We start from the raw sequence: 26,189 nt of genomic DNA on the forward strand, positions 1-26,189 counted from the left end.
ATAAATTTACAGTATGAAACAGGAAAAATAAATTAACTTTATTGTAAAACCCTTTAAATGTAAAATACATAAGAGATTAAGTTCATGTAACTTTGTTAAGTTCTTTATGCCTTGTCACAACTAGCTGTATTTTTCTTTTCACACAACTGGCTTACAAAGGCTACAACGGTAAGCGTCTTGAAACCATAGCCTGCCTTTGACATTTCACGGTCAAAGAATGGCTCTGGTATGTTAACCGGACACCACACTGTTGGTTAAGTAGGTAACAAGCTAATTTGTTTCAAAGCTAAATCACAAATGACTGTCTCTGAGTTGAAAACACAGAAATGAATACTTCAGACTTATCTTTACATAATTAGTGGTCAGTTTTGTGTTAGGAAAAAAAAAACCTATAAATAAATTATTTTAACTTCAGCTGGTCATCATAAATCTGTGTAATCCTCTGACTTTTTAAATCTTATTTGGAACATGATGTAGCTCTTGAAATGCCCTTTTTAGTCAAAATAATCTTCTATATCAATATTTGGATCCAGCAGATCTTCTCCATATGCTGAAAGATTCATCTGGTTTAAAATTAAATTTTCAAATGTTTCTTCTAAGTCAGTTTCACCAATTAAGACAGCGCCCATCATTCGCCCGTTCTGCAGGACGGCCTTGATGTACTCCTGCCCTTTGGTACACCTCAGCAGTAGTTCATGGTTTGAACCCAAGCCCTGTGCATTGTATTTTCCCAGTAATACAACCTATATAGAGAAATATAAAAATGTTATTTTAGTGAGTACTTAAGAAGAAACAAAATACACAGTTATTTTGTGTTTTCCTAGAGTGGGAAATCTAATCACAAAATTTTACTGTTGAAAGTGCCATTTAGAAGGAACCAAAGAAAACATTTGTACAGTATGCATTTACTCTACAGATGACACTACCATACAACGTACATGAACATTAAAAATACCTAGTGAATATACAAACATGTAGGACGTGGACTACATCAGCCTGGAGTCATGATTTAAAGGCTGAATAAGAAACCGAGTTAGATCTTTCATGGGCAAATTGCTGAATCTCTCTGAAATTTATGTATATATCTGTATGTGTATGTTTCTCCTTGTCAGTAAATGAGGAGGAAAAAACCTGCCCCTAAGTGAGGTAAAGAGGGTTAAATAATACGTAGAGGGTAGTACCTGCTCATTCTTGAGTATGAATAGCTGTTAGTTCCCTTCACAAAGGAGGACTGAATTTCAAATAAAACTCAGAAATGTACCATCAGGGAACAAATCTGGAAGAGATTTTTTTCCCCCCTGAACTACACGAGTTCAGTGAGAAGGTAGGTCTGACTATCAGATGACGAGGGACCATGCTTAGTTGCTTCAGTCGTATCCGACTCTTTGCAACCCCGTGGATTGTAGCCCACCAGGCTCCTGTCTCCATGGGTTCTCCAGGCAAGAATACTGGAGTGGGTTGCCATGCCCTCCTCCAGGGGATCTTCCGAACCCAGGGATTGAACCCAGGGATTGAACCCAGGTGTCCTGCGTTGCAGGTGGATTCTTTACTGTATGAGCCACCAGGGAAGCCTGACGCTGTGGACTGTATGTAGGCTGCCAGGCTCCTCTGTCCATGGGATTCTTCAGGCAAGAATACTGGAGTGGGTTGCCATTCCCTTCTCCAGGGGATCTTCCCAACCCAGGGATGAAACACAGGTCTCCTGCACTGTAGGCAGATTCTTTACCTTCTGAGCCACTGGGAAAACCTCCAGCAATAATACCAGTTATGGGTTTGTAAGAAATGAGGAAATCTGTCACTTTTTGTACAGTGATTAAAACCAGATTAAGCTCTTATTCATGTGAGAAAATTAAATGACTGTAATTAGTTATAAGACTTAACAAGCAGGAAAGGTACTGTTAATATCTGTCTATCTATCTTACCTTATAGTTAAAAAATTTTGTTACATGAGCGAAAAGTTCAAAGCTGAAATCCATGTCAATGGACTCTCCTACACTAGCTGCGGCCATGCACTTTGCTGCATACCATCCCATCTGTCTAGCCTGGGTCCACAGCCTCATCTGAAATAAAGAAGGTCATGCAATTTAATTTTTCATTATCATTATTTGAAAAATGTTACCACCTTAACCTAGTACAGTTCCTTAAAGTGCATGACAGTCCCTGAGAACAGTTACACCTAGCTTGTTAGGTAACTGACTGGATCACTGTCACACTAACCAACTGCTTCTGGTATTTGATAATTCTTATACCTCATGTGTGGCAACTAATGTCTTTTTGTGTGCAAAAAATAATGATAATCATGGATATGAGCTTTAAGAATTTCTGAAAGAAGTGATAGTTGTTTTTTTTTTTAAATTCAGTCTCCTCTCTAAACAAGGTTAGGTCTGGTGAAGTAAGAAGGCAGCCTGCAGAGCACGGTAACAACTGGAGAACGGCCAACAGAAGTGGCCTGCGATACTGTTCTGCTGCACTGTTCCTAATGCATTTTAGCCTCCAAGTTCCTTCAGTTTGTGTCTTGGACTATGTGAAACAATTACTGCTTATGCAAATTACGAGATGAGTTTATTAGAGTCACTCAAAGTAAGAAACACCAGTTTATTTCCGGACATTTCTTTCCTGTACTAGAGTATGAGGCACATGAAGGATGTAACTTACATATTCCCTGACTTCAGCCCTTTTGCTGTGCTGTGCTTAGTCACTTAGTCGTGTCTGACTCTTTTTGATGCCATGGACTGTAGCCCGCCAGGCTCTTCTGTCCATGGGGATTCTCCAGGCAAGAATACCGGAGTGGGTAGCTTATCCCTTCTCCAGGTATCTTCCAGACCCAGGAACTGAACTGGGGTCTCCTGCATGGCAGGCAGATTCCTGATCAGCTGAGCTGCCAGGGAAGCCCGGCTTTAACCCTTAGTGGGCTGAAATGTTAACAACAACAAAACAGCAACTCCAATTCCTAATTGAGTTTGCGACAGGTATGCCATAAAAACGACATAGGATGTCATTGTAGAGAAAACTGAAAGCAAGCTAGTTTGAAGCATTTTAGAAATATGGCTGACATCACCCTCTTGCTGATGCTATCTCTGATGTATGTAAAAATAATAAAGCTGATTCTTAAAATACATCTAATTCCTCTACTGCTTCACACTCCAGTTAATCTGAATGAATAACAGCCCTACCAGTGGAACTGGGCTTTCATCAAGTTAAGTGGTTTTTGTTTTTTACTGGAGTATCACCAAGATAAGTGTGTTGACTGGTTCTTGTATCTGTAACATCTACCTTTGACTCTCCTCCTCCTAAAACAACACCACCTCTGGCCACTGTCTTGAGCATCTTCCTCTAAGACTTCTGCCCCACCATTACGAGGCAGGCAACACTGTGACAGCAGGGGAAGTCTAGATCCAGGTGGAAGGGGTTGTTAGGCTGAGGAAGGCTGTTTACCATGGGAACATTCTTTCAGTAATTCCCATAGGCAACAGATCTTCAGAAACAATGTATGGTTTATAATCTCTGTGCTATTTTTTTAATCTAAAGCTGTGCTGTCCTAAATCGTAGCCACTAGTTACATAACTATTTAAATTAATTACAAGTAAAATTAGAATTCAGTTCCTCAGTCACAGCCACCTTTCAAGTGCTTAGTAGACAGGTGGCTAGTGGCTACCTGACTGGACACTGCAAAAGTACAGAATGTATCTGACATCACAGAAAGTTCTACAGGACACTGCTGGTGAGCATCATGAAAAACAAAGTAACAGTCATAATTCTTTTTAAAATTAAGACATCCCAGTCTATTCCATCACTACATAATACCTTACCAAAAGGGAAAAACTAGTGTTTTGTTGTTTTTGTGACCAAAAAAAGCCCCCAAAAACCTCTGATAGCTTCCCACTTAAAGCAGAAAAACTGGAAAACCAGAAAGGTGCATTTACTTGTGGCAGCTCCTTTATTTTCAGATGGACTCTCTGATAAACACCTGTGATCAGGTTATGCCGGCTTACCTGCTGCCAGACAGGGCTGGGATGCCAGGAGGCCGTGCAAATATCACCCGCGGCGTAGATGTCAGGGAGGGACGTGTGCATGTGGTCATCCACCTTCAGTCCACCGTCTTCGCCTACGTCAAACTAAACAATGTTCCTCATAAGCATGTGGGGAAGGGAAAAGCATGCACGACTTTCGTTCTGAAGTAAAAGAACAAGTCAGATTTCTACATGTTGATATGCTGACTTTTCGTGAGGAAAGTGAAATAGCTGCCAAGTTTAGACAACTAATCTGAATTTCCAGTCAGTCAAATTCCTACTGAAGATGAACCCATAGCATTCTTGGAACTTCAAATTCTTAGAACATCAAAAACTGCCAATAAACATATGACCACCCCACTCATAGTTACAAAAATATTCCTCAGTTACTACAAGCTTCAAATGCTAAAAAGCAAAAAATACATGCTGGTTTCTCTAAAAGAATCACTCTTTAAGAATTCATAGGAAGTATCAGTCTCTGAGGCCCACTTCCAAGGGGGCGCTAATGGCAAAGAACCCGCCTGCCAATGCAGGAGACGTAGGAGAAGCGGGTTCGATCCTGGATCAGGAAGATTCCCTGGAGGAGGGCATGGCAACCCACTCCAGTATTCCTGCCTGGAGAATCACAGGGACAGAGAAGCCTGTCAGCCTACAGTCCACGGGGTAGCAAAGAGTTGGACAGGACTAAAGTGACTTAGCATACACATCGGTCTCTTAACAACATTTAGATAAATAAAGCGTGCATTATGTCACCTTAAATAATGCCGGGATGTTAACTGCTTAAGGATTTGAAAGTAAAAAAATACTAAACATGAAGACATGAATATAAATTAAATTGTTTCCAGCCATCTTAAATTACAGTTCTGTGCCAGGCTTCAAATGAACAATGTTCATGCTAGAGAATTAGAGATCTTCACAAATAATTAATACTTTAGCAATGTTCACAGTGAGACAAAAATTTTCACCTTACATTGTTGCCACAGAGAAATGGTTCTATATTTGGTGTAACTCCTGTAGCACTGACAATGAAATCGCAGCCATATATCTTTTCATTGGTCAATTCCACATATACAGGCCATATCTCTTAAAAAAAAAAAAATTTGTTCTCAAGTGTAATCACCACCAACAGCCTGTAACATTATGTGAATATGATGACTAGAACAAAGAAAAATTGAACGAGGCAAGATTTGACTTTAAAACAAGAATATTTACAAGGTACATTTGCTAAAACAATTTTAATATGACCAATTACATCTTCTTATTTTGGGTATAATCACGAAACCATGGCAGGCATTCTAAACATTTTTCCTTCAAATTTAGACAAATTCTAACAAAGTAAATTGATAATCACTTTATAAATTATTTCTTTAAAAATCTTTATTAATAAACTATACTCCATCAAGAGTTTAGTCCAAGTAGGTTACTCATTTTTCAAAGTTTTCCCTTATTGGTGACATTCAGACAATCCCTTTCCCTATGAAAAAATTCAAAGAATTCAGAGCGATGGGATACCTCATACGGGAGGTTTAGATATATTTCATAGAGTAGTTCTCATGGGAATGTAGAATAGGAATTTCAGGAGATCTGTACCTTAGTTTCAACTTATAGATTTCAATCTGTCTGATTTTGAGGATGTCACTTCAACTCTAAGAGCATCAGCTTTTTAGTTTTTATTTTTTGTCTTGATCTACAAGATAACTCTTAATTCATTCACAGGGGTATGATGGTCAAACAATGAGCCCTGCATAAAATGTTAAGCTCTATAAAATTTAATTTATTAGAAATTGCAAAGAGTTAAGTACTGAAAATGAAATGATTTACATTATTATGGTTTTATCTTTTCACATTTAAATTTTATATGGAAGTATAGAGTTTTTAAATATAACAATAAAGCAAAATTGTCTTCTTTTTAAATAAGTGATTATTTTTTCTTATTTCATCACTTACCTTTGTCAGTAGTAACTGACTGATCATGATGGTCTCTTGGAAAAGTCAAGGACTTTTTCTCAGAAATTCTAAATTCTTCCTGAAGGTAAATTTTCTTTACTTCACACATGGTTTCAATGTGAATTTTATGAGAAAACTAAAATAAAGAAGTACTGGTCACCATAATATTTCCAGAAAGAAGGATGGGTTATTGATGATGAAGAAAAAAATTATAATACACTTACAGAAACTAAAAAAAAACCCAAAAATTCTTATAGTATAAGTGAAAACACATTTAATGCTCCCAAACATGCCTCTTAATTTTGTGTATGAAAAGAGTGAGCAGAAACTCATTTAGTTTTTAGAGATCAAGAGTTGAATTGGCAGGCAGCACTAAGGGCATACTTTCTGATAGAAGCCTCATCAATAATTACACGTGTACATGGTTTTATTTATTTATTTTCGGCCCTGCTGGGTCTTCGTTGCTGCACAGGCTTTTCTCTAGTTGCAGCGCGAGGGGGCTGCTCTAGTCGCAGTGCACAGGCTTCTCACTAGAGGCTTCTCGTGTTGTGAAGCACAGGCTGCAGGGCACGTGGGCTCAGTAGTTGAGGCTCCTGGGCTTTAGAGCACAGGCTTAGTTGCTTCACGGCATGTGGGATCTTCCTGGATAAGGGATCGAACCAGTGTCTCCTGCATTGGCAGGCAGATTCTTTACCGCTGAGCCACAGGGAAGCCCTGTATATATTTTTAAATTATAACTGTTATGGACTAAAAAGTAAGTTGACATATCCCAATTGTTATATTCTAGAACCTTAGTAAAGTGCCACTTAGGCAGGAGATACTCAACAAATATTCACTGAACTAAACTGAAGTTGCAAGTTAAAAATACCATTAATTGTAGGACCTGAAGGTGCAGGAATAAATGATTTTGTGTGATTTCCATCACAAAATTTGATATACACAAATCTGATATACTGTGAAGCCAGGCCCACACCAACCTAACAAAGGCTGAAAAGAAATCATACACAGTAATAAAGACTGTATATGTATTTCTTACAATATTTAAATATCATACATAGTCTTTTAACCACAAATAACTAAAACAAATAAAATGAGGAAGAGCAATTCATCTGCTTATGCAATTAGGATATTAAATATGTAATTTATTTAGAATCTAATAATCTTTAGAATAGACTGCATCCAAAGAGACCTTTGAGAAAAGATTAATTTAAAATAGGACAGGTATGTTTACTAAAGACTGTGTATGGAGGTCTATCTATAAAGCCAACTGGCCCCAAGTCCATTCTTAACACCATGGATTTTAAGGAAAATGACTTGGCCAGTTCTTTGACTAAAGGCTTAATAACCAGTCGTTAACAGTTTGAGAATTTAAAATTGAATTTAGATATGTCTAAACAGTATATGAAAACATACCTCTTTCGTTCCTTTAAGATCCAGCCCTTCATGCCAGTCTGGTCCCAAGGCACTGCCTATATTACCAGCATTAGCTCTGGCTTGCACTTCCTTTTTCCATCCTGAGGAGACAAACTCAGTTCAAAATCCAAAGGATACAAAAACTGTCAGGCAGAGAATTATGTTTGTGTTCAGAAGATTTTAGGTAACATAATAATTCTCATATACACATTCATACGGCGGGACTAAACTTATCTATATTATTTTATTCATTACTTTAATATTTTGTGATATACAGCTACAAAATGGATAATCTTTCAATTGTTGTGTATAAACACATATAGAGTGCTTCATGGATGTTATAATCACTGGTTAATATAAAGAGTAAGAAAATCAGACATTAAATTTTGAAAATTTTGTCAATTTTTAGTGTGACCCAAACTTGCAAAATTCTTGTTCAATTTTATAAGCCAAAGTTTAAGAAAAAAAAAAAAACCTCTTTTAAACTAAAAAACTGTATCTGTTTTTAAACTCACTGCATTTTATAAACTTAGGTGTTGTCGAACTGTAGCATCTGCCTGCACAGATGTAGATGGGCTGGTTTATTTCAGTTCAGTTCAGTTCAGTTGCTCAGTCATGTCTGACTCTTTGCGACCCCATGAATCGCAGCACGCCAGGCCTCCCTGTCCATCACCAAGTCCCGGAGTTCACTCAGACTCACGTCCATCGAGTCAGTGATGCCATCCAGCCATCTCATCCTCTGTCGTCCCCTTCTCCTCCTGCCCCCAATTCCTCCCAGCATCAGAGTCTTTTCCAATGAGTCAACTCTTTGCATGAGGTGGCCAAAGTACTGGAGTTTCAGCTTTGGCATCATTCCTTCCAAAGAAATCCCAGGGCTGATCTCCTTCAGAATGGACTGGTTGGATCTCCTTGCAGTCCAAGGGACTCTCAGGAGTCTTCTCCAACACCACAGTTCAAAAGCATCAATTCTTCTGGTTTATTTAATTCACTTTAAATTTGCAGTTTTAGTTATACATACTTTTCATAAAAAATATATCCTACATATATATATATGTGTGTGTGTATAATCTTAAAAGTTACATAAAGAAATAGAAATAAGTATTACCTATAGTCCTATCAAAATATTTTGCTAAATTTTCTTATAGCCTTTTTCTATATGATTAAAAAGTAAAGTCTCATCTGTGAATGAATGAGCTAGACGCCATACTTACCTTCAGTTGTATATCTGGTTCTTTTCTGTGCAATTTTAGCCTCTGGTTTTTCATCAATGAGCTTTGAAGTCAAGAATTCAGCTGCTCCTGCATCGAAGAAAGTATTCCCAATTGCTTTATCTTTAATGACCCAAATTACTTCACAGCCTTCAATTTCATACCTAAAAGGAATATGAAAGTTACTTAGAGCAATTTCAAAGTGTAAGAAGAAATCTTTGTATGGTAAATAACAACTACCTCTTAGGGCAAGAGTAAAGAAAATATTTTAAGGCAAACTGAGAATGACTATTAAACAGAATATAACACCGTTTCAGGGTAATAAGAGTTAAAGTATAATAATAAGGGAAATTTAAAGTTTATTTAGAGAACATATACATGACAAATATATACACTGAATCCCTGGAGGAGGAAATGGCAATTCAGTATTCTTGCCTAGAGAATCCCATAGCCAGAGGAGCCTGGCGGGCTATAATCCATGAGGTCACAAAGAGTTGGACACGACTTAGCGACAAAGCATGCACACATATGCCCTGAATAGCAGATAAAATTTTTAATGAATATCACCTAAAAGGGTTCAATTTCTAAACACAGTTATTATATGAATGTCCCCCAGGGTTCTCAGGAGTGAGCAATGCCTGGTTTATCTAGTTACAGTGTAATCAGTAATGGAAGGATGGATGACATAGCTACAATATTCAGACAGTTGACTTCTTTTCGAACAAATATTTTATTATGTATTCAAAGCACATTATGGAAGGACAGAGAAAAAAGAAAGAATGAGAGTTACAATGAAAATCTTAACTTTGTTGTATAGGAAATGATTACCCTGCAATGAATTCCTTTCATCTAAGAAATTTCCAAGACATCTAGCCAAAGAAAGACCCAGATCACAGAAAAATGAAGGATCTTAGAGGAAAACAGGAATGCCCAAGGTATATAGAAACCACCTTCCATTAATGTTCATGAGGTAGCAAGAGCTTCTGGGCTTTAGCAGTTTTATTTCTAGGTTTGGACACTGAGAATGTGGTTTTCTTAATAGTCACTCCACAAAGTCCCTGGAGTTCACTATAATTTATCTGCTCTTAATACGTGTTTTGGTACAAATGAATGGGGACAATCCTGAATAAACAGGATATATGGTCATCCTAACTATACTAGGATTTTATTTGAAACTGCAATGGTAATCAGTGTGTTAATGTCACTGGTTTTTAACATCCATTTATGGTAAAAAGTGTTAACCACCTTTATTTCTCAGAGTGACATAATATAGTTAGGTTATATGATTTTTCCAAGGCTAACTGACAGATAAGCTGATGATAGAAGAAAGAATGTTTAGTGCATCTGACTCCAGGTCACCTGATGTTCATGCTTTTTGGTGTATGGTAAAGGAGCCCTTTGCCTTCTCCAGTGGGCCTTTATTTCTCCTCCTCTCTTATGCCAGCAGTGTACTTAATAGTTCCTAAATTTCAGATTATCTGGAGAACATTCTACATCTCATGCTGCTCAGATCATATAATATTGCTGATAAACAGAAAGCAGAATACATATAACTTTTATATTCCAATTTTACACACAATTTTTTTTTTTTTTTTGTATTTTAAAATAATGTAGGAACGTAACACACAACAGTATAGCTTAAAATACTGATGCTTGACCAGTGGGTCATAGTTATTATAAGTAACCACCAGAAATAACTCCTGGAAGTGCTGTACTTCACAGGATGCCCTCTAATCCTCTTATCCTATGAATAATGTCCTCAGAAAGATGCATAAGCAAGAAAGTATCATCACACTTTGGGGAAATTCTGCTTTAATTTTTAAAACCACTTAAAAAAAACCCAGAGAACAATGAAGTATTACATTTTGTGGAATTATGAAAAACTATGTCTGCTTGAAAAAGAAAGGATTAACCTACATTTGCAAACAGAGATAATAGCTGAAATGAAGGCATACTGAAGAAATCAGTATTAGCATCAGAGTCTGCATATGTCATTTTTCATTAAGACCAAAAAGCCTAATCATTCAGTTAATCTAAACCGAGAGAATAGCACTACATAGGCACTTAAACAATCAGAGTTTACTGAATATAAAATTATCAATTTTATCCAAGTATATGGTCTTCAAACTACAACCTAAATAAAGAATAAGATTAAATATTGTGAGACTTGGAAACTTTCTGAATGTGAGCAAGCTTTTCAATGTTAATAATAGTATTAAGTTCCACTTTTGGTGATAACTGATGGAGAAAAATCTGTCATGTGTATGTAAGGATTTGAAGCTCCTCTTACAATAAACCTATGCCTCCCTCTTCTGGCCCATTTGGTCTTGACTCTAGTTTTTTCTTTGCATTTTTCCATACAATGCCACAAATTTCATAATTAATGACTGCCAATGCTCATACTCAGGCAATCCAAGAACTCTTACAGGCTTCCACTGAGATTCACCGTCCTCTAAAGAGAGGCAAAAACCTAGTCTCAGGGCTGGAACAAATGAAAGGGAGCAAAGACAGGGTTTCGGCAGATTCCTTATTTGGATATAAATTTGTCCTCTTTGTAGCCAGACCCAACTTTCTGGCCCGAAAAATATCTAGACTAGTCCATGTCTGCCATCTGTGGAAGGATAAAATCACAAAGAATGTGCATCAATGCTCTGGAGACTACAGCAGGATACTCCTCAATGGTTTTCAAACTGTAAACACCATATTAAGATGACAGTATTTCATATTAAGGTGTTCACATTCCCCAAACTTCCAGAAACCAAGAGTTACTCCCGTTATGTGGGAATACCACGTATCTTGAAACAGAAACTCACAAACACTGGGTTTCATGGCCAGGCGGGTAATGTAAATGAGCGAAGCAGGATGGGATATAAGCAATAAATAGTTATGGGGACTACAGGCAGAACTCTCTAAAGGTGTACGTATTTAAATTGTTTTTCAATATAGTAAATGCTTACAAGAACACATGCATGGGTCAAATCTAACTAGTCGTCAGTGAGACCAAAAGCTTTCCTGAAACTCTTTATGTTTCATAAATTTACCTTCTCCACTATGAATTATTTCATAAAAGCTAAAAAAAAAAGAAGTGGATTTTCTCCTTGGGAATGTATGAAAAACAGTTATCCTTATCTTTGATTTTTCAGGACAACAAGATATTTTCTGGTCTACCAATAATTACATGAGTCACAAAGCAATCCTCACATAATATTAAAAAACATGTACTTACACTAATTCAAGTGCGATACCACCATTCCCTATGACCATTATTCTCTTAGCTTTAGTAAGCTGCTTCTGAAATTCCTGTATCAAAAAGAAAACGACAACTGTTTTGTAGTATGGGCAACGCCTGAAGCAAGAGGCTTTACTGATAATCTCTTTCCCTCTCTGCCAGGACGTACCCTCCCGATTAATATAATAAATGTTGCCTCTATGTTTCACCCCAGATTGCCTTTATAGCAACGCTTCTTCTAGCTTTCTTTGCCTTTTATGTCATTACACTCAAATGGAGCACGAGGCTCTGTCTTTAGCTTACTACATTCCCAACTACTGGACCAAGTCAATTTACCAACATGACACTGAGCTACATCCTGGATTCAGGACTCTTCCTGTCCTTCTAGTCCCTCAGTCGACACTTTCCCTGCAGTCACTCAGAACGTACAGAAATGAGGAGCACAGCAGCACAGTGGTTCAGAGCACAGACTGTAGAGTCCCTGGCTCCAGCAGTTTACTAACTGGGTGGCCTTGGGCAAGCTGCTTAACCTCTCTGCACCTCAGGTCCTCCCAACTATAAATCAAAGTAAGAAGTGACTATACCTCCAAGTTTTTTGAGCATTAAGTAAGATGATGCAGATAAAGTTGTTAGGAGTAGCAGGCACATCATAATATCTAGTATTTGTTTTTAAAATGTTATCACCATTGTAAAACAGCTAATTGATGCCTCCACTTCCCATTCCCCCCAAAAAAGATCACAATGAGCTTGGAGAAAAAGTGACCAGAAATCATTCTTATGGTACTTTCCGAAGTAGAGAAAAGTCCCATTGCTTCAGGATGACAGCTGAACAGCTAAAGCTGTTAGCTCTACTTAGTCCTCCCATCTCAGTTTCCTCTCTGTGGAGTGGGAGTAATGACTGCCGCAGGATTTTCATGAGGACTGATAAGTTCATGTACATAGAGGATGTCACTGTAACATAGTTATGAACTCAATCCTTCATAATATGAACCTCAAATGTTCACAAGAACAAAATCCAGTTCTTCTAGTATTCTCTAAAATTCCTATTTAAGAATATGCTCAAACAAATTGCTATCGATTTTACAGATGATGCAATCTTATTCAGTTCAGTTGCTCAGTCGTGTCTGACGCTGTGACCCCATGGACTGCAGCACGCCAGGCCTCCCTGTCTATCACCAATTCCTGGAGTTTACCCAAATTCATGTCCATAGCGTTGGTGATGCCATCCAACCATCTCATCCTCTGTCGTCTCCTTCTCCTGCCTTCAATCTTCCCCAGCATCAGGGTCTTTTCCAATGAGTCAGTTCTTCACATCAGGTGGCCAAAGTACTGGAGTTTTAGCTTCAGCATCAGTCCTTCCAATGAATATTCAGGACTGATTTCCTTTAACGTTGACTGGTTGGATCTCCTTGCAGTGCAAGGGACTCTCAAGAATTTTCCACAACACCACAATTCAAAAGCATCAATTCTTTGGCGCTCAGCTTTCTTTATAGTCCAACTCTCACATCCATACATGACCACTGGAAAAACCATAGCTTTGACTAGATAGACCTTTGCTGGTAAAGTAATGTCTCTGCTTTTTAATATGCTGTGAAATCTTATTATGTAAATATAAAATTACTACCTCACAGGACAGAACAACAGTAAGCTTGAGGTAAGACAGGAGTATTGTGACTGGAATCAAGAAGATGTTCTTGGCAATAAGGATCAATGAATTCTGAAATAAATTACCAAAAGAAGTTGCAAAAAGTTCTGAAGGTAGAATTTCACCTTTCTGGGACAGTTTATCACTGTTCTTGAGCAGAACAAACCATATATCTTTTTTCAGTTCTAGGATTCTGTATCACAAAGATCTTCTGAATATTAATTTATTTGCTAAGAAGTAAGTTTTGGACATGCTTTGCCTTTTGAGAAAAAGATCATTACATCATTTAGGATGCAAATCACATATTCCCAATCAGAGTAGAATAGGTGTGGTTTGTCTCCTGAAAAATTCATATGCAGGTTAAGCAGCAACAGTTAGAACTGTACATGGAACAACAGATCGGTTCCAAATCAGGAAAGGAATATGTCAAGGCTGTGTACTGTCACCCTGCTTATTTACCTTATATGCAGAGTACACCATGCAAAATGCCAGGCTGGATGAAGCACAAGCTGGAATCAAGACTGCGGGAAGAAATATCAATAACCTCAGATATGCAGATGACAACAGAAAGCGTGTCATCTTATGGCAGAAAGCAAAGAACTAAAGAGCTCCTTGATGAAAGTGAAAGAGAGTGAAAAAGTTGGCTGAAAGCTCAACATTCAGAAAACTAAGATCAGGGCATCTGGTACCATCACTTCATGGGAAATACATGGGGAAACAATGGAAACAGTGAGAGACTATTTTTTTGGGCTCCAAAATTACTGCAGATGGAGATTGCAGCCATGAAATTAAAAGATGATTGCTCCTTGCAAGAAAAGCTATGACCAACTTAGACAGTATATTAAAAAGCAGAGACATTACTTTGCCAATAAAGGTCCGTCTAGTCAAAGCTATGGTTTTTCCAGTAGTCATGTATGAATGTGAGAGTTGGACTATAAAAAAAGCTGAGCGCCAAAGAATTGATGCTTTTGAACTGTGGTGTTGGAGAAGACTCTTGAGAGTCTTTTGGACTACAAAGAGATCCAACCAGTCAATCCTAAAGGAAATCAATCCTGAATATTCACTGGAAGGACTGATGCTGAAGCTGAAACTCCAATACTTTGGCCACCTGATGTGAAGAACTGACAACCTAGAAAAGACCCTGATGCTAGGAAAGATTGAAGGCAAGAGGAGAAGGGGATGACAGAGGATGAGATAGTTGGATGGCATCACCGACTCAATGGACATGAGTTTGAGTGAGCTCTGGGAGCTGGTGATGGACAGGGAAGCCTGGCATGCTGCAGTCCAAGGGGTCGCAAAGGGTCAGACATGACTGAGGGACTGCACTGAACTGAATGTAAGTTGTAACCTTCAGCATAGACATTATACCTGAGATAACACATAAAGAGAAAGGACATGAATAAAAAACAAGATAAATTATTAACTAAGTGTTAGTTGCTCAGTGTGTGACTCTCTGCAACCCCATGGATTGCAGTCCGCTAGACTCCTCTATCCATGGAATTCTCCCGGCAAGAATACTGGAGTGGGTAACCATTCTCTTCTCCAGGAGATCTTCCTGACCCAGGGATTGAACCCAGGTCTCCAGTATTGAAGGCAGATTCTTTACCATCTGAGCCACAGAGAAGCCCTAAATTATCAACTAAAACTAAACTCAAATTGGCAGCACTAGAACATTATACTACTTTTTGGTTTATGAGTCATGAAGACTTTCTTCCGCTGCTGCAGTTTAGAAATTAACATTATAAGTATAGCACTTTGATTCGAATGCAGAAAACATCTAAGAAGTCTTCATGTTTCTTTCCCATGACCCAAATGTTACCTGTGCACTGTCTGTATCACGGATTCCTAACACATAAGGATTTCCTTCACATATCAATTTTGGTTTCGCTCCAGCACACAGACACAGCTTCTTATAAATATGCTGATTGCCATCTTCAGTTAAAATGCACTGTAAAACCGTACAGCAATGAATAGAGGGGAAACATTTATACACGAGTACAATTTTGAAACATTCAAGAAGGCAAAAGCAAAAAATACATGAAGGTTGCCTCTTGGCAGCACTCAATACTTTGACAAAGCTAACTAAGCACAAGAATGTGCTCTCTAAGCCAGTGATGCCCAATCCCTTTGGAACCATGAACCACCTAAGAAATCTGATGAAAACTAGTCCTTTTCTCATGGGGGAAAAAAAAGGTACATTACCACAGAATTTTGGATAAAACTTTGAGAATTTCATGTCTGGAAAGGTATGTGGGCCTTAAAGACTAAACATTTAGAAATTTTTAACTTGAGCATTCTGATGAACATTTCCTTGATAAACACTCTAATCTCAAAAGGAATCATTATAAGTAGATTCATGATTATAATCATATCAGACCTTAATAATATCTGTTATGGGTGCAGAGGAATAGTTAATGGTAGAAGAGGTAACGATAGCTTCTGAATCTAAAAATTCAGAAGAGCTGAAAAATAGTGTTTATAGTTGTAAGTACAAATACAATCTCATTACCAGCAAACATCATGCTCTTTTATATTTTTCTGTAAGTGAAAAACATGTTAACCTTAAATCCTAGCATGTACTGGGTTTAATTTATATTAATTTTTAATTGGTGAATTTAGATGAGTCTAAAAATACATATCAGAGATTCACGGTTTTTTGTTTCTTAATACTGAATGGGTATCCATGTAAAAGTAGCATTTAGAAAGCAGAGAGACATAAGCATGTGCTACTGTGAGAGATGTCAGACTCTGCTGGAATGGTTTTAGGAGTTAATCTTTGTATCTTGTGTTTGATTTATAAAATTTGGCAAATAGCGAAGTACATACCCACTGAAATATGTTACACATTTTAACTCTTCAGCTATATAACAAATACAACATAAAACCAATAAACCAACAGAGTATAATCATACAGAAATGCTATACAAGTCTTCCTTTAGATAACCTGGTTACAATTTTAATAGAAGTTATAGGCACTGACCAAATTTAAAAAATTATTTCCACCTAGGTACTATAAAAACAAACACGAAACCTCTTCATCGACTACTGTTACATTTTTGGAGACAAAAAGGTAAACACATCATTTCTAACTCACTGAAGAATATGAAGGATGGATCACAGAAGGCAGACATGTATATCATACAGGACACTTTTCACATGAAACATTTGGCACTCTGACTCATTCAAGTGCCCTAATATGTAAGCTCCCTCACAATTCATTTGTATACTTCTGAGCCTACTTCAGTGTGCAGATTCACTGACATGGGTGTTTTATGCAACAAGTGTTACCATTACAAATATTAGGAAATTACTGTGGTGGTTGGATTCAGATTTGTAAAATTTTTCTCATGAAACTCAGTCCTTTTTCTTACTTTTATTTTTTCCTGTCAAGTTATTTGTTTCAAACATGACGCATAATGCTTTCTCCCTAAGGGAGAACTCAAACCTGAGCTGCTTCAGAGAAACAACTACAAACCCTGCTTCCCATCTTAGTGCCTAAAAGTCCACGTGAAGATACTGTGTATCGTATGACACGGAGACTCCCTGACATCTGAGACTGAGAAGGTGCCTTTCTTGAGACTGCCTTAGCTTGGGCCTTACATCATTGTGGACTGTTATAACCACCTTCTAATTTGGTTACTGGCTACTTGTTCTACTCTGGTTTATCTTTGACACTGCTGTCAGATAGATCTTCCTAGAAGAATATTTTATCAACCCTTCTTCCACTTAGAATCTCTTTGCTATTTATCCAGTGATGATAAAATGAACTCAGTTTATTAGCATGACATAAAAAGTTCTTCACAATCCTATTTACTCACTTCTCTGGCCTAGCTGGCCAATATCCTTTCCTTATCCATACCCCAACCCCTTTGACAGGCTCTCTCTCCACACGCCCCTTCTCCTCTCTTTGGGTCTCTCAACATGCAGTCTCCACTTCCAGGAATGCCCTTTCCCACGTGGAGAACTGTTACTTCACCTACCTTTTTAAAACATAGCTCAGTATTACTCACTCTGTGAGGTCTTCCTAAACACCTAATACCAGAGCTTTGATAATATTTCAACATTAAACATATGCATGTCTGTACTCCCTGTAACAGTGAGAATTGCTGGGAGCAGGTTTCTGCTATTACTGCTCCTGTACCCCACACTTAATGCAGGTCACAGAATACAGTGAACACTATACAAATGTTAATGCTCGTTTGAAATGTAAAATCTAAAATGCTAACCTAAACTAATGATATATCCCTAAAAAACTCACAAAAAGGGTACATTTTTCTAATACGGGAATGAACGTCACTAAAATTTACATGCCAGGGACTTGGGTGGTAGTGCAACAGGTGGGGTCAAAGGAAGGCAGGTGAGACCTCTCGCTAAGATTCAACAACAGCAAATGTCATTAAGAAAAAGTCCTCATACATGCTCTTTGCTCTTTAGTTGCTTTACTCCAGACTCTATAACCTTAATGTTGGGAAAGCGATTTTCTAACATGGTACTTGGTTGTTCTTCAACATCAAATTCTTCCAATACTTTAGAAACCTATATGAGACAAAAGAGATAAAAATGCATACTTAAATTTTTTAAGAATTTTAAATAATAAAATACTTTCATTTCTTTTTTATACACTATTTATTTCCCATTCATAAAACAGGAAAGTCGGCCAGCTGCAATATACACAGTAGAAAGAAGGCTAGACTCCGTATCTTTAGACCTAAACACAAATACTAGTCCTGCCACTCATGGGCGAGTCAGGAAGTCACTGAGCCTTAGTCTCCTGGCCTGTAAAATGAAGGCTAACACTACTTACTTCTGTACAGTTTAATCAAACAGCTTCTCTATTTCTTTATCCTTGTAGCTTTCTCTTTCTATTTACTAGCTAACGTTACTGTGAGCTAACCTTTGGACTCTTCTTTCCTGTCCTTCAAAATTGTCAGCCTCCTCTTGGACTCATCTTCTGTCCTATCCCACTAGGATCCCACTATGGATCATTTCATCTTTTCTCCAAATCCTTTACTTTCTTGCTCTCTTATCCTTAACCATTAATTACCCTGAAAACTTCCAACCACAGACCAAATTACGTCTATTCTCTAGTTGTAAACCCAGTCTGCTACAGAAGACCCACACACGTTATAGACTAGTATTTGCCCTCAAAAGCTGCCTGGAAATACTGCTGCTTGGCTGTAACAGTTCTCAAAACTTTTAGTCTCAAGACCTCTTTATAGGCTTACCAACTGAGGACCCCAGTGAGCTTCTGTGTTTTTCAGTTAGACCCAGCAATATCTGTTGCATTAGACATTGAAATGGAGAAAAACTTTAAATATTTCTTAATTAAAAGTAACAATAGCAAATCCAATACATGTTAAAAGTGATACACTTCTAATGAAAAATAACTATTTTTTTAAAAAAACAAACTGAGAAAGCAGCCCTGTATTACATTTTTGCAAATCTCTTTCATGTCTGGTTTAGTAGAATTTAGCTGGGTATCTGCTTCTGCATTCAAACCGCTTCTACATTTAAACCATTGCACCATTGTTTTGGTTGAAGTACATGAAGAGAGTTAGCCTCACACAGATTTGTAGCCCTTTCAGATTACTGTACATTCTTCTTGATGTTACACTGAAACTCAACAAGTGATGGTTTCTTAAAGATTAGATGAAAGGAGAATTTGAAACTGTATCAAGAACTTTTCATACTGGGACTGTGAAATCCATTAGTCTATCTTGCACTTTGATAGTTACAAGTCTATCTTGTAATTGCACACATCAGATAATACTGGTTCTCAAAATTACAGAGATCTTCCAAATATTGACACATTTCATATCAATAAATATTTTTTAAAAATCACATTCATTATTATCACCAATCTCATGAGAAAAGGCTAAGTACTATAAGGCTCACAGTGAAGAATGAGTTTTCCAAAAATCTAATTTTTGCCTGAAAGCTCTAATTTTGTCATATTGGCAACAAATATCATTGGTTGGTTTCTTGAAGCGACAGGCTCACTTCATTCATTTTCCAAACATGAGTGAATGGCCACAGTGGTGTCAGTTGTTCTTTCAAGTAAAAGTGATATTTCATGAAAACAGTAGCTAGTTCATCTTGTAACTCAGCAAGTATATAACTGCTTTTCCTTGAGAAAATGTTATACTCTTCATATGCAGAAATGCTTTATGCGTACATATTATGTCATAGAATATTAAAAATATGCACACTCAAGAGTCAAGATTTAATAAAAGTAACATTTTTAAAAAATGGCTTTTATTTTATTTTTCCCACTAACTGTGTGGCAGTCAAGAATACAATGGCTACCAGGGTAAGTAGCTACCACTACTTTTATACCATCAGTGCAAATACAGTGAAAAGTGCAATAACATCTTAGTAACATACTTCAGTTCCTCAGTGACTTTTTCAAACTCTCATCATTCTAATGTTTCCCAACTTATTCTATCCTCTTTATTCTCAGCAAATCACCTTACACACAGAGACCACGAAGAACTCTGACTACTTTCCCACTATCTAGATGTTTCTCTGCTCATGTCCACTTTCCTTGACCCAGTCCCACTATTTCAATGTCAATCCACTGCTCTGTGATCCAGATCCCATCACCTCTCACCTCCTCAGGACTCCTTCCTTGTTATATATTCCCTGCTTTCCTTCATCTTCAGGCTTCCCCACTGGTTTCTTAATCTCAACAGGTGAACATGCTCAAGCAGTTCCTACCTTAAAAGAATAAAATTCAGCTTAATGCTAGACCTCATGTCCTTTTGTTGTGCCATTCTAAATCTTTTCTACCTTCATAGCCAACTTTTTCAATAGAGAAAAGTTCAGCTGTCACTTTAGAATTACTTCCCATTAATTTCTCAAAACTGCATAAATTCTTTGAAAGTCACCAATGATCTATACTAGAACTAACCACTTTCCAACCATCATCTTACCTGAGCATTCCATAGAATCTGACTACTCCTCTTAATTGAAACTCTACTTGATCTCTTGCAAAAGCAGTAAAACCTTCTTATTCTTTAAATCTCATTTCAATGCAATTTCCTATGTAAAGCCTTCCTTAACTTCCAAAGGTAGGCTTTGGCGTTCTTTCACAAAGTTCAGTATGTATAAATAGAAATATATTGGTATAAGACCTAATTTTTTGCCTCTATCAGGATAATGATCAAATTGTATGATAACTTTTCTTGCATATTTGTTACCCCAGTAGAAAATAACCATTCTGAGAAACTGACCATCCGGGCTCTACAGTCAAAGTGTCTGGATTCAAACCTGACAATATACTTGGAAACCAGCCAAACCTCACTGTGACACATTTCTCTCATCTGTAATGTGGGGATAACAACCTACTTCACAGGGTTAAGAATTAGATACATTACTACACTTAAACATTTAGAAGTACGGCATAATAAGTACTCCATAAATGTGAATTACTATGAATTCCTCTTCTCCTTTAAAAATTATACAAGTCATGAATATGTGTTATTCTTAACACTAAACAAATAAATAATACATAATACAGAATAACTGTCAAAATCCCTCTTTACCACTCTTTCCCCTAACCACACCGATAACCATTAGTGACTTTTTGAAGTATGGTCTATACTTTTTAACTTCCATATCCTGGATGCCTAGCATAATGGTAATCTAAATATTCAAGAAATGATAAAAGGAATGCAATTTCTAACTTCTATACACTAAAAAAAAAAAAAAAAAGACATTTGCTATTTCAATGCACTTTCACATATATTAGTACATCTTAAGCTCACAACCCTGTTGAGTAAGCAAGGAAGATATTACCCTAATGATGCAACTCAGGTACCGAGATTTGTCAAGGCTACACAGCCAGTAGATAATCGCTAGGCCTAGAACCCAAGTTTTCTCTTTCTACTGTACAACACTTGTACTTGGAAGACTCAGATATACATCTCTCTCTAAGAATGTACTCACAGCCTATAATTGAATTTATGCTTTTTTCTTTTAGAAATTAAAAGCCTGTTTAATCTGTTCTCTGGTTCTCCCAATCCCACACATAGTTCTTTTGGCTATACCTAAGTACTAAGATATCTTACCTATCTGTAGGCAGGTTATAAAGTGCAACATATGGCACTAAATTACCCTTGGTCTTAGGAGTTTATGTAAATCTTAGGGATTTATGTATGAAAATGGGGTAGGTTAACTGTATACTGATCCCTTCCCTGACAGACAATATTATTAAGAACTTCTAGAAAACACACTTCAAGATTGGAAAAGTGTGTTTGTGGGAGATGGGTAGATTGCTTTTTCTCCCTAAGATCAAATCCTTCACTTTTATTTCAAGATTAAATCTATACAAAATGCCAAAAGGAAAAAAAAAAAATTCCATCATCAGAGTGTTATAAGGGAAAACTTGTACTGAATCAAAGACTAAGTGAGTAGTCTTCATTGTAGTATGGGAAGGAAAGATTTATGTTTTTCACCTTTTATACATTTATTTTTTGCATAGGCCCTATAATATTCAGAACTATAGCACTGCAGTACATGTATGTAGTTTAAAATATTAAGATATGAGTGCAAAAGTTTTTAACAGGTGAGGTACAAGATCAAAAATGTTTGGAGTCTCCTTTTCCATGATACTATGACCCAAATGCTCTTTCGACTGCTATTATAATGTTATGTGTAAAATAAATTCATGGAACTACAAAGTGTTCTAAGATGCTTACTACACATCTGAAGCATTAATTATCTGCAAGTGTAAACTCGGCTCAGAGGTAGTGTTCTTCTGACCTGTACATACACACACACTTATAATAAAGATATACATGTATATTTGCATTCATATGTAGATGTGCATAACATCCTTCCTCAAAAGAGAAACTTTCTGAAACATACTTCTGAGTGGGGAGGAAAAGAAGAGAGACAACCAGAAATTTAATACATTCCAGGTGCTTTGGGTATTTCATGTGAACAACTCTAAACTTTGAGCTATGATTTGAAAATGAGTACCAAAAGTGCATTTGTTACACAATTAAAATACTACAATTACACTAACTGCTATGTGAGTTATTGCAGTTTTTGAAAATTAACACCAAGAAAGTTATATAATGGTTCTTACCTGCTTGAAATTTGTAACTGCTTTAATAACAGGAGAAGCTGTTATCAGGAGAATATCTTCTGATGGAAAATTAATTGCCAGCTTATTAAAAAAAAGAAAGGAAAATTATGATAAATAAATATTAGTACATAGAGAGGTGAGACAGATAATGCAATTTTAATGTTATTAACTTAGGAAACTAAAAACTCACTGTTCTCCCTTTAAAGGTCTCCATTATCCTGGGTCTTGGCTATATTTATGGAGTAGTGGTGAGAAGCGTTCAACTCCGATATTGATTAAAATGAAACATACATTTATACTACACTCTAACAATTACCATGAAAAGGATGAGAAGGAACTACCTTCCTAATTAAGTTAAACCGACTTCTCTTCATTGCAAAATAACTTCATTTGTCTTAAACAGAATAAAATCACAGCAAGCTTCCAATAAAACGCTTAAAACTTTAGCAACTTTCCCAAGTGCTTTGGCATGCCTACTCTTCCAAATGCCCAAATGCTCAGTATAGACTCTGAGAGTCTTATCAAATCCGGAGGCTTAATCTGCCAATGTTTCATCATCTTCCTTAGCTACAAACTCTTTCTTGCTCACTTTAAACTTCCTGAAAGGATTTTCTTAACCCCTGCAGCTCTGTAACTCCATCTATCTTGATCTGTCTCTGCTTGTGATTAGGAAAGACTTTGTTTTTCGCTTGTGCTTTTTGGTTTCCTGTTATGCACATTAACTTTTAAGAAATAAATGTTATTGTAAAAACCTTAAAAAAAAACAAACACCACCAACTGAGCATGTTCATTCACCTACACATCCATTATTCTTTTTTGTACCACCTTACTTAAATTTTTTATAATGTCTGACATTATCAATCTCTCCCTTCCTATGTATATTCTGTAATTTATTTCCTCACTTTCTGTTTCTATTATCATACTACTAATATCACCTCCAAGTTGGCCTTCCAGTCTCATATTGACCAGCTTCCTCTGCTCCAAACACACTGTAATTAATAATCTTTCAAAATTTTTCATTTGATCATGTTATTCCACTGGTCACAATCATTTGACTACTTGTAAGTTTTTGTTAAATTCTTAGCATGACTTAAAAGATCCTTTATGATCAAGTTCCTGCCAGTCTTCCTGGCTTCATTTCTGGTCACCTTCCCCAAGCACCATATACTTTAAGTTTTGCTGCTTCCAGATGGTTCTATGCTTTTTCACCTGAGATTACATTGCTACCTCCCTCTGGAATATCTGTTTTTTCTGGTCTACCTGGGAAACTCTTATTTATTCCTCTATACAGGCATAACGGATACTGCGGGCTTGGTTCCTGACCACTGCAATGAAGTGAAGACAGCAATAAAGTGAATCACATGAGAATTTTGGTTTCCTACTGCATATAAAAGCTATGCTTATACTACACACTGTTGTCAGTACTAAGTGTGCATAAAAATGTGTTCTGAAAGTGTTGTAAAAAATGTACATGCCTTAATTAAAAAACACTTTATTGATAAAAATGCTAACCATCGGCTGAGCCTTCAGTGAGTGTTAATCTTTTTGCAATCTTTTTTGCAACAGTAACATCAAAAATCACTGATCAAAGATTACCATAAAAAATAGAGTAATAATTTAGAAGTTTGAAATTTTGTGGTAGTTACCAAAATAAGACAGAGAGACACGAATGAGCAAATGATGTTGGAAAAGGGTGCCAATAAGGCTTGCTCCACAGGCCTGCTGAAGACCTTCAATTTGTAAACAAGTTATTTATGTGAAGTACAATAAATCAAAGGGCAATAAAATGAGATATGACTGTACTAAGACAAAGGGATATCTCCTGTGAGAAAGCGCACTTCTTCCCTAATTCACTCCTTACTAACTCCACAGGCACCCCTAAGGTAGTGAACACACTGATGAAATGATTTACTTATTTATTTACATTACTCACTAGGCTTTGAGTCTCCAAAAAGGAGGCACCATGTTCTGTTAGTACCAGTCTAATCAGTCCTTAGTACAGTATCTGGATTATAGGTGTTTACTTGATGAATAAATGAAATCTACACACATCCCTGGTGGCTCAGAGGTTAAAGCGTCTGCCCGCAATGCGGGAGACCTGGGTTCGATCCCTGGGTCGGGAAGGTTCCTCTGGAGAAGGAAATGGCAACCCACTCCAGTATTCTTGCCTGGAGAATCCCATGGACAGAGGAGCCTGGTGGGCTACAGTCCACGGGGTCGCAAAGAGTCAGACACGACTGAACGACTTCACTTTCACACACATCCAAAGGCTAAAAGTTAAGGAAAAAAACTTAATTTCTCATGACTTCAACGATTGCTTATATTTACTTTTTACCAACACAATAACCTAGACCCTTTTGGAATACATGTATTCATGTAAAATACATGTAAAAATTCCATACGTGTGTATGTAGTCTGATTGTGTACTATAAATCAAAAAAGCATCACCTCGCTTCACTTAAGCCCTTGTCGGCTGTTTTACAAGATATTACTGGAGATGACATCTCTTCTATCTTGGGAGTCCAAAGTATACAAAACTTACGTAAGGACTTCTTTATAATCTGTTTACGATGCACTGAGGACGTGGACACCTATGAAGAAGCTGGATTCAATCACGTCATTAAGAAGGGGGAATTTTCTGGCCAAGTACTTCCTAGTCGTAACCCATCCCTCTTCTCGCATCTGCTCTGGCATCACCAGGACCACAGCCAGGTTCAGTCGGCTTTGGGTTTCCCCTAATGACTTGCTCGCCATTCCTCGTCCCTGCACCGGAGCCGAAGCCTGCCGGGTACTAAGGACATCCTCTGAGAGCCAAGACAGAGTCTCTAATACCTAGGAAACGGAAGTGGTGGGTAGGGAAAAGGGAAACAGTGAAAGCAACCTGGAAGAAACACTAGGGGAAAGGGCGCAGGAGGGAGCCTCGAGCGCCAGCGCCTCCAGGGTCTCGGAGAGACGAAATCGCTTCCGCGCCCGCCTTACCTGCTCCGCACAGGTAACACCCGCGATGCCACCGCCGACCACCACGAACTTCCCCGCCGTCGGGGGCGAGCACGGACCCTCCATCCTCTTAGTGGTTTGAGAACTACAATGGGAAGCCGGAAATGTTTGCCCTCCCGGAAAGGGACCGGCTCAGGACGTCCGCTTTCGGCGCATGCTCCTGCGAATTCGAGCTACGGGTGCCTGGGAACTCACACTTAGTCCCTCCGCGCTCTTAACAAGCCGAGCTACGGATGCCTGGGAATTCACACTTAGCTTTTTCGCACTTTTTGAAAAGTCGAGCTACAGGTGCCCGGGGAGCTCATATTTAGTCTCTTCGCGTATCGGCTGTGGTTTCTTGCCCAAGCCAAAACGCAGCTCATCGATTGCAGGGCTTTGCCTTCCTGTCACCACAGCTGAATGTAGCATTTATGTGTAGATTTTATAAAGATAAAACAAAAGCCACAGTAAAGTAGATGGGTTGCCAAGAGAACCCATCTCTTGACCTATTGTCTATAGACTAGTGTTCTTGCAGGTCAGAGGGTTCTTCGAATAAATGAACTGCTCTGAAGTTCTCACTGTTCCTTCCCGCCAGAAGTTAAGTATACCCTCAGTTCTTAAGTGGGCTTCCCTGGTGGCTCAGAGGTTAAAGCGTCTGCCCGCAATGCGG

At 37.7% G+C, this 26,189-nt stretch overlaps 1 protein-coding gene across 1 annotated transcript; it reads right to left on the reverse strand.

Moving 5' to 3' along the window:
- Positions 1-132: 132 nt before the first annotated feature.
- PYROXD1 (pyridine nucleotide-disulphide oxidoreductase domain 1) lies at positions 133-25,606 on the reverse strand. The gene is made up of 12 exons (XM_052640210.1): positions 25,523-25,606; positions 22,544-22,624; positions 17,869-17,988; positions 15,272-15,400; positions 11,805-11,878; positions 8,582-8,742; positions 7,371-7,471; positions 5,958-6,093; positions 4,981-5,093; positions 3,993-4,115; positions 1,923-2,060; positions 133-743 (listed from the first exon to the last, which is right to left on the reverse strand). The coding sequence occupies exons 1-12, from the start codon at positions 25,604-25,606 to the stop codon at positions 495-497; spliced, it is 1,509 nt and encodes a 502-aa protein (XP_052496170.1). The 3' UTR covers positions 133-494.
- Positions 25,607-26,189: the final 583 nt, after the last annotated feature.

This window comes from Budorcas taxicolor, chromosome 5 (genome assembly GCF_023091745.1).
Source record: "Budorcas taxicolor isolate Tak-1 chromosome 5, Takin1.1, whole genome shotgun sequence".
NCBI lineage: Eukaryota > Metazoa > Chordata > Mammalia > Artiodactyla > Bovidae > Budorcas > Budorcas taxicolor.

What these genes read in the sequence shown, in the direction of transcription:
- PYROXD1 (XM_052640210.1), bottom strand. Translation starts at nt 25,606, where the DNA reads ATGGAGGGTCCGTGCTCGCCCCCGACGGCGGGGAAGTTCGTGGTGGTC. An exon ending in GTGTTACCTGTGCGGAGCAG is followed by an intron (nt 22,625 to 25,522) that starts GTAAGGCGGGCG and finishes TTTTTTAATAAG; the next exon opens with CTGGCAATTAATTTTCCATC. An exon ending in ATCTTAAAGGAACGAAAGAG is followed by an intron (nt 6,094 to 7,370) that starts GTATGTTTTCAT and finishes TCTTTATTTTAG; the next exon opens with TTTTCTCATAAAATTCACAT.